This window comes from Melospiza georgiana, chromosome 8, assembly GCF_028018845.1.
Source record: "Melospiza georgiana isolate bMelGeo1 chromosome 8, bMelGeo1.pri, whole genome shotgun sequence".
NCBI lineage: Eukaryota > Metazoa > Chordata > Aves > Passeriformes > Passerellidae > Melospiza > Melospiza georgiana.
Genome location: NC_080437.1, coordinates 1,258,267 through 1,271,433, shown reverse-complemented (window position 1 = coordinate 1,271,433; position 13,167 = coordinate 1,258,267). Strand labels below are relative to the sequence as shown.

Genomic DNA, 13,167 nt, shown 5'->3' with positions numbered 1-13,167 from the left:
CCTAAATTATTACTCCTCCTGTAAAATGTACTGCTATTTCTACTGCAGGGAATAAAAAAAGCACAAAATCATGTTCTACACCAGAAACTACACCAGAAATGAGTGTGTGATGCTGTCCCAGTCCTGCTAGCAATGGACACTCTCTGGGCAGCATTCCTTTTTTCCTTTTTTCTTTTTTCTTTTTTTTTTCTTTTTTCTTTTTATCTTTTTTCGTTTTTTTTTTCTTTTTCTTTTTTTCTCTCTCTTTCTCTCTCTTTCTCTCTTTCTCTCTCTTTCTCTCTCTCTCTTTCTCTCTTTCTCTTTCTCTCTCTTTCTCTCTCTCTTTCTCTCTCTTTCTCTCTTTCTCTCTTTTTCTCTCTCTCTTTCTCTCTCTCTCTCTTTCTCTCTCTTTCTCTCTTTTTCTCTCTCTCTTTCTCTCTCTCTCTCTTTCTCTCTCTTTCTCTCTCTCTTTCTCTCTCTCTCTTTCTCTCTTTCTCTCTCTCTTTGTCTCTTTCTCTCTCTCTCTTTCTCTCTTTCTCTCTCTCTTTCTCTCTTTCTCTCTCTCTTTCTCTCTCTCTCTTTCTGTCTCTCTTTCTCTCTCTCTTTCTCTCTTTCTCTCTCTCTCTTTCTCTCTCTCTCTTTCTCTCTCTCTTTCTCTCTCTCTCTTTCTCTCTCTCTCTTTCTTTTTCTCCTTGCTTTTGCAGGCGTGCCTTGTCCCAGAGGAGAGCAGCCCCTGCAGTGATGCCCGTGCTCACAGTAACCCAGCCATTGTTGCAGGTGATCCGGAGGAGCAGCGACGAGGAGAAGCTGCTGTGCCTGGTGCGTCAGCGCGCGGGGCACCACTGCCAGACGGCCGTGATCGTGATCCTGATCCTGGCCTGGGAGGGCATCCCACACCTGCTGGCAGACACGCTGTACGAGGAGCTGAGGCAGAGCCTGCGCAAGTACGGCTGTCCCACCAGCCGCCGCTGCGCCCTCAACGAAGAGTGAGTGCTGCTCCTCAGGGACAGGGGCTCACCCGGGACACCCGCGGTGCCAGAGCAGTGCTGGGAGCTCACCCGGGACACCCACAGTGCCAGAGCACTGCTGGGGGCTCACCCGGGACACCCGCGGTGCCAGAGCGCTGCTGGGAGCTCACCCGGGACACCCACAGTGCCAGAGCAGTGCTGGGAGCTCACCCGGGACACCCACAGTGCCAGAGCACTGCTGGGAGCTCACCCGGGACACCCACAGTGCCAGAGCAGTGCTGGGAGCTCACCCGGGACACCCACAGTGCCAGAGCACTGCTGGGAGCTCACCCGGGACACCCACAGTGCCAGAGCAGTGCTGGGAGCTCAGCTGGGACACCCACAGTGCCAGAGCACTGCTGAGAGCTCAGCTGGGACACCCACAGTGCCAGAGCAGTGCTGGGAGCTCAGCTGGCACACCCACAGTGCCAGAGCAGTGCTGTCACTGTGGGATCACACCTCACTGCTGGCCTTTCCTGGAGAAAAGGCTCTCAGCAGGAGTTGTGTGCCATGCCCAAGGCTCTCAGTGTGTGCGATGCCCAAAGCTCTCATGGCAGCTGTGTGTGCCATGCCCAGGGCTCTCATGGCAGCTGTGTGTGCCATGCCCAAAGCTCTCATGACAGCTGTGTGTGCCATGCCCAGGGCTCTCAGCAGGAGCTGTGTGTGCCATGCCCAAAGCTCTCATGGCAGCTGTGTGTGCCATGCCCAGGGCTCTCATGGCAGCTGTGTGTGCCATGCCCACGGCTCTCAGTGGCCATGAGCTGCTCCTGGCTCTGCCCAAACAGCACCAGTGTGCCCTGTGCTCACAGCAGTGCTAACAGAGCTGCCAGGAAAGGGGACTTGGTAAAGTAGATATGAGGTTGAACACTCAAAATTAGGATCATCCTCTGTGCCTCTGAGAGGAATTTAAATTGATTAGAGAATATCTGCAGCTGCAGTGCTGCCTGTGTGCTGATTGCTGTGTAGCCCACGTTTAACAGACTGAGGGCTGTAGGGAACCTGAATCTAATGGTTGTGCTCTTAAAGGGTCTACTCAGAAAGTCAAATCAATTTGGAGTTAATTATTTTGCTGCACATAAAACAAGAACTATTGGATTTAGGGTAATGTTAAGTAGCAGGGCTATTTTCTTGGTTGAAGATGTTATCCAACTGGATAAGTCAAAATGAATGCATGGCTGTATTTATATAGCTGTAACTGTTTATATTTCTGTCCCAAATTTGGCTGTTGGGGAAGTTGAGACTGTCTTCATGGAGAAAAGTCAGCCCTCTACACAGGAGTATTTTCTTAATGGAAAATACCTGGTCAAGTCATGAATTTCACAAATTCCTTTGTTATGCTCTGTGTTATGAAAGAAATAGCAAAATAGCACTGACCTAAAAAAAACCCAGACCCAAGAGCTGTGTTGCCAGCTGACCTGCTATGTCTTTATTTCCTTTTCTAGTCGTTCTTGTGCATGTCAAGGACTTGACCCAGAAACTTGTGGAGCATCATTCTCATTTGGCTGTTCATGGAGTATGTATTTCAATGGCTGTAAGTTTGCCAGGAGCAAAAACCCCAGGAAATTTAGGCTTCTCACTGATGACCCTAAACAAGTAAGATATGTTTTTTCTCAAAATGCCTTTTCTGATGATTTTCAGAATTAGACATTCCCCACCCCTTCTCTCTCCCACATGTATGTGTAACTGACCAACAAAGTTTTTGTGACTGTAGTATTTAGAATAAATGACACTGAGATTTCATTCAGTGGAATGATTACTATGTATTTATATACCATAAAATGATTCTGAATGCTTTTGTGCATGCCTGTTTAGCTCACTGTGTAACTCTGTGTGAAATTTTAATTCTTTGTAAGTAACAGCCTTTTCTAAGGGCCAAGCCTGCAGCTCAGGGTTTCAGGCCTTCTGCCTTGGAACAGAAAATGTTGTACCTTGGGGTTGCACTGCTTTCCTGTTGTAGGACCAGCTGACAGCCTGGGCTCCCCTCTGTCACCAAGAATAAACTGTTTTTTTTTGTGGACAGCATATTTTATTTAAATAGTTTTGAAGGAATTAATACACTAAAATGAAGTGCAGTGAAATGATACCAAAATTGCTGCTTATGAGTGTTAGTGATGCCATAAAGGTGAGGCAGCACAGAAAGCAGTGATGGTTTATGTGAAGTAACAAACCTCTAAAAAAATCCAACCACATTAGTTACTTTACATTGAAATATTTTTCTGAAGAAGGAATAAAGGTGTTGTGGGCTGGTAACTACTGCCTGGTGAACAGAGACTCTCAGGGTGACTCCACAGTTCCTTTTGTTGTGACTGTAGGTGTGTGCAACCCCATTCCCTATGGATCTCCTAGGTAAAAGTGCCACATCTTTGCTGGCACAGCTGGCATGTTTTGGGCACTCCTGGGGTTACACTGCAGAAATCTTTCTGTGTACACACAGTGTGAGACATCCCTTCTTGAGAGATGTCACTTGATTCACTGCAGTAAATACTGCTCCCAGCTCCTGACTTGTCCTAAAAGGGTTTCTGAGGTGTTTCTCATGCACCTGAGTGCAAGCCCTCAGTCTCCCCTGGGCTGTGTGGGTGCTCACAAACCTCATTGGGTACTCACAAACCTCACTGGGGTGCTCACAAACCTCACTGAGGTACTCACAAACCTCATTTAGGGTGGTCACAAACCTCACTAGGGTGCTCACAAACCTCATTGGGGTACTCACAAACCTCATTGGGGTACTCACAAACCTCACTAGGGTACTCACAAACCTCACTAGGGTGCTCACAAACCTCACTAGGGTACTCACAAACCTCATTGGGGTACTCACAAACCTCACTAGGGTACTCACAAACCTCACTAGGGTACTCACAAACCTCATTGGGGTACTCACAAACCTCATTGGGGTACTCACAAACCTCACTGGGGTGCTCACAAACCTCAATGGGGTGCTCACAAACCTCACTAGGGTACTCACAAACCTCACTGGGGTGCTCACAAACCTCAATGGGGTGCTCACAAACCTCACTAGGGTGCTCACAGACCTCACTAGGGTACTCACAAACCTCATTGGGGTACTCACAAACCTCACTGAGGTACTCACAAACCTCACTAGGGTACTCACAAACCTCATTGGGGTACTCACAAACCTCATTGGGGTACTCACAAACCTCACTAGGGTGCTCACAAACCTCATTGGGGTACTCACAAACCTCATTGGGGTGCTCACAAACAAACCTCACTAGGGTGCTCACAAACCTCACTAGGGTGCTCACAAACCTCATTGGGGTGCTCACAAACCTCATTGGGGTATCACAAACCTCACTAGGGTACTCACAAACCTCACTAGGGTACTCACAAACCTCACTAGGGTGCTCACAAACCTCATTGGGGTGCTCACAAACCTCACTAGGGTACTCATAAACCTCACTAGGTTGCTCACAAACCTCACTAGGGTACTCACAAACCTCACTAGGGTGCTCACAAACCTCATTGGGGTACTCACAAACCTCACTAGGGTACTCATAAACCTCACTAGGGTACTCACAAACCTCACTAGGGTGCTCACAAACCTCACTAGGGTACTCACAAACCTCACTGGGGTGCTCACAAACCTCATTGGGGTGCTCACAAACCTCATTGGGGTACTCACAAACCTCACTAGGGTACTCATAAACCTCACTAGGGTACTCACAAACCTCACTAGGGTGCTCACAAACCTCACTAGGGTACTCACAAACCTCACTGGGGTGCTCACAAACCTCACTAGGGTGCTCACAAACCTCACTAGGGTACTCACAAACCTCACTGGGGTGCTCACAAACCTCATTGGGGTGCTCACAAACCTCACTAGGGTACTCACAAACCTCACTAGTGTGCTCACAAACCTCACTAGGGTACTCACAAACCTCACTAGGGTGCTCACAAACCTCACTAGGGTGCTCACAAACCTCAATAGGGTACTCACAAACCTCACTAGGGTGCTCACAAACCTCACTAGGGTGTTCACAAACCTCATTGGGGTACTCACAAACCTCATTGGGTACTCACAAACCTCACTAGGGTGCTCACAAACCTCATTGGGGTACTCACAAACCTCATTGGGGTGCTCACAAACCTCACTGGGGTGCTCACAAACCTCACTGGGGTGCTCACAAACCTCATTGGGTACTCACAAACCTCACTAGGGTGCTCACAAACCTCATTGGGGTGCTCACAAACCTCATTGGGGTGCTCACAAACCTCACTAGGGTGCTCACAAACCTCATTGGGGTACTCACAAACCTCACTAGGGCTGAGGGGGGCTTCTGCCTCAGCACAGCACTCTGCCCCTCAGCCCTCCTCACTGAGCTCCTTCTTGAGGCTCTGCAGCCAAACCCAGCCCTGCTTGTCACAAGAGGGAATTTGTTTTATAAACTTCCACTTAATAGGAAAATGTATTTTTTGGGCATCCTTGCATTTTAGGGGTCCTGTTCCTTCTCTGTCCTTTGCCATTGCCTGTGTGTTTAGGTTATCCCCTGTCTAATGCTGTGCATGGAGCATTCTGTGCATGCATTTTCTCTGTAGGTTTCTGATGCTGAATGAGAGGAGGTTAAGGGTGTAATATATTGAGGAAAGAATGGTTCTTAGGGTGGATATCCTCCTGGTAGGATGGATAATTAACCACATTAACTAACCACATTAGCTTCAATGTGGTTCAGAAAACCTTGTGGTAGCCATTTACAGCTGATAAAACTGGCTTTAGTACAAGTTAAAAATACAGCATCATCTTGTAATGTAACATCCCATTGAAAAAAGCTAAGTCTGCTGGTGTTTATGTTGGTGTTTACAGTGTGTGCTGATAAGTGGGTTTTTTTAAATAAAAAATAACAGCTTGCTTCATTTTGCCACTATGCACTGTGGGAAACTGAAGCTGCAGTTCTCTCAAAGCTTGGTCCTGGGAGGAAAAGAAATTAGGGAGTCTGTCACTGCCCTCTGCTTTCCCAGTTGGTTGGTGATTTTCCTGGAAAAGCAAAAACTTAGGATAAGAATTTAGGGATTGTTTCTACAAATAAGAGCTTAAATATGACACTGCTGTAGAAGCCCACCTAGCTAATTCTGTGTTTATATGGATTAGCCATATAAAGGGAATGTTATTTCTGAATCTAGTAGTTATTTCCATTAAGTCCTGATTTTTGCCCCTCCAAAGAACAAAACAGTTATCAGAAAATGAGAAAAGTGCCTGAGAGAAGACCTAAGAGCTGAAGATAAATGCTGTTAGCAGTTTCTCACATGGTGTCAGCACAGACTAAGGCCCCATAAGCAAAACGCCAACAGAAGGCCTGGGCTTCCATCCCCACTCAGCTTGGGGTGTGATTTTTCTCCTTGGATGTTACTTCTGTGGTTTTGTGTGCAACACACCTCACTCCTTGGCTGCATATGGAAAGTGATGCAGAAATCAGTTCCTGAGTGCTGGGTTGCTCTGACCTAGCAGGTATTCTCTATTGTTATTTGGCTGATTTCTGTTTAACAGCTTTGATGGGTTAGTCATGCAAAAGCAGGCATTTATGGTTGGTGACAAAGGGCAGCAGAACAAAGTCAGTTTAATAAAATATGGGCTAGAAGCTGACCTGTTGGGCATGTCTAAACTGGCTGAGATTCTTTCAAAGCAAGCTGCAGCACCAAATGTTGCCTTTCCCTGCAGGAGGAACTTCTTGAAAACAATTTGCAAACGTTGGCTACTGATGTGGCTCCGGTTTATAAGAAGCTTGCTCCAGAAGCTTTCCAGAACCAGGTGGGTGTGTGAGATCCAGCTCTGATGAACAGTTTCAATCCGAGGAGCAGCCCCAGAGGGTGTTCCTGGTGGCTTTGCATTTGGAATCCTGGTGCATTTGGCAGGTTTCCACACACTGCCCCTCTTTACTTGAGCTGCTTAGGCTACTCATGGTGCTTAAGTAAGCACCATATTTTTATCTGTGAGAAATGCTGAGAGATCATGCTGTAAATAAAATGTTTTTCTGTCCAAGACATTTGATTGTGGCTGACCTGATTATCTTGTTGGCATCCAGCCACAGATGTTGCATGTTTCATAGGAAAACATAAACCCCTGAGTCTGCCTGGCTGCCCTGATGGTGTCCCAGGGCTGTGGGTGCCTGGTGGGGTTGCACAGCACTCTCAGTGTCTGCAGTTTGCTCTCTCTCCCTGCAGGTGGAAAACGAGCACATGGGCCCCGACTGCCGGCTAGGCTGCAAGGACGGCCGGCCCTTCTCGGGTGTCACCGCCTGCATCGACTTCTGTGCCCACGCCCACAAGGACACGCACAACATGCACAACGGCAGCACCGTGGTACGTACCCTGCCCTCCTCACTGTGCTCTCACCCAGTGCTGCTGCTGCTGCTGGGGGCTCACTTCATTGCAGGGGTTTCACAATTAACTGCAGGTTGTTGCCATTATCGATGCTCATCTTGTTTGTATATATTTGTTACTGTCTACGGAGGACGTGAGTTCATTTTATTGCATAACAGATCAAAATGGGGATGGGAGTGATCCCTCCTACAAAATACCTTCATTCTCTAAAGACTCATTTGTTACTGTCTACAGAGGGCATGAGTTCATTTTATTGCATAAAAGGTCAGAAAGGGAATGGGAGTGATCCCTCCTACAAAATACCTTCATTCTCTGAAGACTGCTGGTCCTCTGGAGAGGCCTGGCCAGAGGGCAGGTCAGTTTTTCCTGGGAAAGGGCTGATGCTAAAGGGAAATGATTAACCAAGGAGCTGTACAGACCTCTGTAGAGGGAGAGCTAAAGCAAACTGATTGATTAGTAACTTACCTCCCCCAGGCTCACCAAATTCACTCTTTCTTGCACTGGCACCTACCAGGCTCCATGTTAGTGTAGATACAGGTCAGGAAGCAGACAGTATCAATTGGAGTGGAGCCAGGTGACCATTACAGTCTTTAAATCTCAGTATGAAAGGAAAACCCACAGATTGGTGTGGTTGTATTATATGCCTTGATGGATTGCCAGTGAGAAAATTGGTTGGGAATTACTCAATTAAGTGATCTTTGAGAAATTAACACCGTAGTGTTGAAGAAGGACAAGGTCAAAGCAGAAAAGATACAACTGGCATGTTCTTTGAGCAGTTGGAGCATCCCAGTGCTCTGAATAGTGAGGATGACTTCTTGTACAGCAGTGCAGGTAACAACAGTAACTTCCCTATCTATCAAAGGATGGATATCTGCAAAAAAATTATCTGAAATCTCTGCTTACTCTAGATTTTTTTTGTTTGTTTGTTTTTGGAAATGCAAACTGAATTACTGTGTTGCTGTGATTCAATAAAGTGTTGCATTTACATCTATAGTTAACACTGACCATTTCTATGTGACAGCAATGAAATGACTGGTAGAGTTGTTTTAATGTTAATTTGTGTTTGTAAGGGGAGCAAAGGTCCATTCCTTTAAAGTATGGAAGCAGCTCTGGGAATCCCAGGAATGCAGTCATCAATTGACTGTTATTTTTGCTTAGTGCTGGCAGTATGCATTGCAAAATTGCTTCTGAAGCATAGGAATTTGATGCCCTTAAAGATTCTAAACTTGAAAATGAGACCTCCTTGTCAGACAAACTATATTATATGCTTTTTGATGAAGTTTAGTTCAGATGTTCTGAGTGCTCCATTACGTCCTGAATTAGAGACAAAATGGCAGCTGAGTCTGCTACTCATTTTACCATAAAGGATCCCAAAAAAGTCATAAGTTATGGCCAGAAGCAGCTGGAGGGACAATTAAACCTTTTTTGTGGAATTATTGGGGAATAGTTCTACAACTGCATTTATCTGTAAGCACCTGCTGCCATTTCAGCTTCACATGGTCCTTGCTGGTGTTGATGCTTCGTGGATTGTGTGTGGTGTGTTTGCAAGTGGTTCCACATCTCAGAAACATGGAACAACTTGTGTGGGGTCATTGTGTGCTCATCACTATCACTTTCCACCCAGTTCTACCAAATGTTTTCAGTTTTGCAGAACATGACCAACTGATTATAACTGCTGAATACTCTGCCTTGCAGTATGGTTTTCATGGGTAGCTCACTCACAAATTAATACTGCACACCTGTGTTCTCTTTATTTAGATAGGATTTCTCTTTATTTTAGTATCCTTGCAGCAAGGGGCTGTTTGTAAATAGAAACCAGCTGTAAGTCTCAACACTCGAGTTTACCAGCTTGAATTGGGCCATTATGAGGGTGAGTTGGGGTTGGGAGGTTCCTCATGGTCTGTGCAGCCTCCCCAGTGAGGGCTGGGGCTGTGTCTGCTGTTCCTGTCTGTGCACAGTTACACTCACTTGAATTGGATGCCTAAAGCAGAAAACGTTGGTTTTTGTAAGCAGGGTGGCAGGACAGGCTGGGCTTGCTTCAGTCCAGATTTTCATGACAATCAAAATTAGGGTTGTTAGTTGTGGCTTGTAACCAAGTCTGGTAATACCATAGGAAATGTGGTGGTTAGGACACAAAAAGAAATTGGTGCATGTGATACCAGCACCTCCTGCATTCCTGTCTGGTTCCAGAAGGTGCTGTGGGACTGCCTACAAGGCTTAAAATCCATGATGATTTCTTATAAATCCCTGATCATGATGGAGGGGACATTTACATTTTGTCTGTAAAATGTACTGAGTGCAGGTACAATTCTGGGGTGACAGTTCTCCCAGAGATTGCTTTCTCATCATGTGGTCATGAACAGAATGAGAACAATTTGCACTGCACTGGAAACCTCCAGCATCCATCACTTTACTATGTTTCACTTTTTTTTTTAACTGCTTGTCACAGCTTACATTTTAAGGTCCCTACAGGGTGTACTTGTCATCTTGTTAGTGTTGTTAAGATTTCTTCCCTTTCCCCTTACAGGAACACAAAATCTTTATTTATAAAATTTAAAGTTCTTCTAGGCTAAAAAGGTTGAAGTAAATGCCTTGTGAGTTGATAATTGCAAATGCTGCCGGCTCTGTTATTGTGACACCTTTTCATTTTCTCCCTTCATCATTGGTAAATCACCTTTACTGCAAGTACCACAGGAATTCTGCATGGGCCACCCAAAGAAAAAGAAAGCCAGAGTCTGTTCAAATTGTTTAAACCAGGCAGAGTCATAAGTTCAACAAAGGACTTAAATGAGGTTAATAATAAGGATTAAGTTTCCTGTACACTTAAAAGAATATATTTTAAAACATTCTTGCATTTTTCTCAGTTTGTGTGTTAGATCAGCTGCACTATTTGTATGTGACTCTGAAAATTAATCATCCTGTAAAGTTTGTGTTAGCAGTGGAAGTGTCTTGGAAATGCCCTCTGGAGATCCAGGAGAGAATAGCAGACCTTAACCTACACAAATTGGGGATTGCTGTTACATGGTAATTAGCACTGAAGATTTGAGCTGCTAAACATTGTGTCTGGCTAGCAGAGTCAAGCTCTGAATTGACCCTGCTTCTGGTAGAAAGCTAAAAACAAACACTCCCTGCTTGCTCTGGAGTACAATGACAATTCTACAGAGATGTAAACTAATGTGTTTGTCTGAAAGAAGCAGAAATAATTTCTGCCTACAAAGTGAGTTTTTAAAGAACCTTTAAGGCAATAAATGTACCATTCATTTTTACTTAGACTCTTTTGCCATCTCTTAAGTTCTCCTGAGGGCCACTGATGTGTGTTACAGCTGCAGTGTAGGGTGCTTGCTCCTTGTGGATGTGAAGCTAAATGGGCAACACAGATAAAAGCTTTGTAGTTATTGATGGAGCCTGTGAAATGTGAGGACTTCTGTTCCTTTATCAGGTTAGCTGTGAAGGGCCATGCTCTTCATAGCTGTGGGGATCCATTTAAGGCACTGGCAGTGTTCTTTCTGGGGTTTAGAAGTGACTGGGGCACAAAGGCTGCTGCTGGTTCTGCAGTTTGTGTGGGTGTTGCTCATCCTTGGGGCAGGGGCCCTTGGTGCTGGGCTGAGGAAGGACAGACCAGCTGCAGTTCTGCAGCAGACTTTGGGAGCAAGGGGAGGAAGATAAATCTGTGCTTTGAGGGCACCCACAATATGTCATTCATTACTGGCAGTAGAGCTAAGTACTGATAATCACCAGTCTGTCCACAAACTCTTTGGGGTTCAGGAAACCCCCAAACCCTCTGCTTTTGCCATGCCTGGGTGTATTTTGGCACATGACAGCACTGGCAGGGGGCTCCAGGCCTTTGCAGTGGCTGACAGGGTGGCTGTGCATGGTCACACCAGTGTCTGCACCCCCTGCTCACTTTGGGGGCTGCAGCAGCTCCAGGTGCTTCAGTTGGTGCTTCAGTTTATCACAGACAGGAGGAGGATGAATCCCTGGGCCTGTAAAGAGGAATTTCTGTTTGATTTTTCTATTGTGCAAATGGAGAAATGTGAGAGGGTCACTCTGCTGACCTTGAGCTCCCAGGGAGCATTTTGGGCTGTACCTGTGTCTGATGGCACAGCCTGGGGCCATCAAGTGGGCAAAAGGAAGAGATGTTTGGGGTTCCCTGCTCTAGTTTTGACCTGCATATTCTTGTTCAGGGTAGAGCAGGCCAAGAGAACAACGTGGTTTGTCCTGGCTGCAAAGGAAAAGCAAAGATGTTTTATCCATGATGGTGGGCAGGGCTGCAGCAGCCCCTGAGCCCCCAGGGGCACCCACTGTGTCTCCAGCTGCTCAGGGAGGGCTGCAGGAGCCTGATTGCATCTCCCAGGTTTGGAAAGGCTGTTTGGCTGCTGAAACCTGAATGGGAACCATCTGTTATTACAACACAGTGCAAAAGCTGCATCATTGCTACATGTGGGGTTCAGGAGGACACAGGCACATCAAAGAGAGCCAGAATAACACACTGGGAGCTGTGTGGCTACACATGGATGTCTGCAGGGGATTGCACTGAGTTCCTGGTGCATTTGAAGTTTAAATGAAGGGAATAGTTTCATAATCAAGTTTCATAAACATGCAACTTTTACCATGACATCACTAAACCCAGAATAGGTGATGAGTTTGATCACCAAGCACATTGGAAAGCTAAACAAACCTTTTGGCCAACACTTCTTTGGCCTTTGAGCATCCTGGATGGTTTAGCTGCCTGTTCTGGAAAAAGCAGAGTAGCAGGATATGCAGCTTCAGGATATGCTGTAAATGGCCTTTAGCAGACTTGATGGCTTTCTCATGGTTGTGTTTCATTCTGGTCAGTTTGCAGCAGTGTCAGCACCAATGGAAAATTCTGCTTTTCACTTCTCAGCAATGGCTCCTAAGTTCTTAATGGAATATTTTGCGCAGATTTGAATATTGGAGTAGTTTTTAAGCAGAAGTTTCTCATTTGATGATTTACCCCCTTTAGCTGTAAGTTTTTAGCTAATCTGTACTACCTGAATTTATGACTGGTTTTCTCATATCATTATTTTCAGTTATCTGTTTGCCCTAACACCCTCACTTTTATGTTAAAATATATTAAAGGGGCATTAACTGTGAAAGTATATATATATATTAAAATTGGTGTTATGGTATTTAGGCTGTAGATGTACTAGTCTTCAGATCTGGATACCATTTTGGTTATACATTAATTTCCTAATATGTATTTGAAGTCAGTATTTAATATCCAGGGTGTGCTGGAGTTGACAGTACTCGCACCACAGTTGTGTCAATACAGTACAGCTCTCATCTTGTTCAGTTCCTCAGAACAGTTCTTCATCTTTCTTGTTCCACAGGGTGTTGGCTATGCCTGGAAATTTGTAATTGTGAATTGGATGAGGGTCTCAATATTCAAAATAAAAAAGATTGTGGATTGAATCTTCGAGACTTCTTTCAGACTAGTGCCTGGGCTGGACATGGTATTCTGTGAGACCACTGCCCATTTTCTGGTGAAAACAAGAGGGAGCCAGGCCCCTCCTTGCTGACTTTATTACTGCTTTTGTTTATCATTTAGAAGGGGAAACCTTGGGGTCTTTCTGGGTCACTGCGACCCCGAGAAGGTTAAAAGTCTCTTTTTCCAGCCTGGCACTTGAAGAAGGAGTCAGGGCTCTTCATTTCTTGGTCTCGAGGTTGTTTATTGTTCCTTATCTATAAAAGATTTTCTCGTGCCCTGCTGAGGTCCATCCAGCAGGACAGTTCCAGGCACTCTGCCTGCCCTGGGGTGGTGTTATGTCTTTATACTAAAAACTACATGTACAATATTTACAATCACTTTCCAATACCTATCACCTATGTT

At 45.5% G+C, this 13,167-nt stretch overlaps 1 protein-coding gene across 3 annotated transcripts in view; it reads left to right on the top strand.

Moving 5' to 3' along the window:
• TET1 (tet methylcytosine dioxygenase 1) overlaps positions 1 to 13,167 on the top strand; it is a 61,904-nt gene that overhangs the window by 37,982 nt on the left and 10,755 nt on the right. For all 3 annotated transcript variants that reach the window (XM_058028768.1, XM_058028770.1, XM_058028769.1), the window contains exons 6-9: positions 757 to 965; positions 2,429 to 2,579; positions 6,655 to 6,744; positions 7,158 to 7,295. In XM_058028768.1, coding sequence (XP_057884751.1) covers positions 757 to 965; positions 2,429 to 2,579; positions 6,655 to 6,744; positions 7,158 to 7,295 — 588 coding nt within the window. The remainder of the gene's footprint in view (positions 1 to 756; positions 966 to 2,428; positions 2,580 to 6,654; positions 6,745 to 7,157; positions 7,296 to 13,167) is intronic.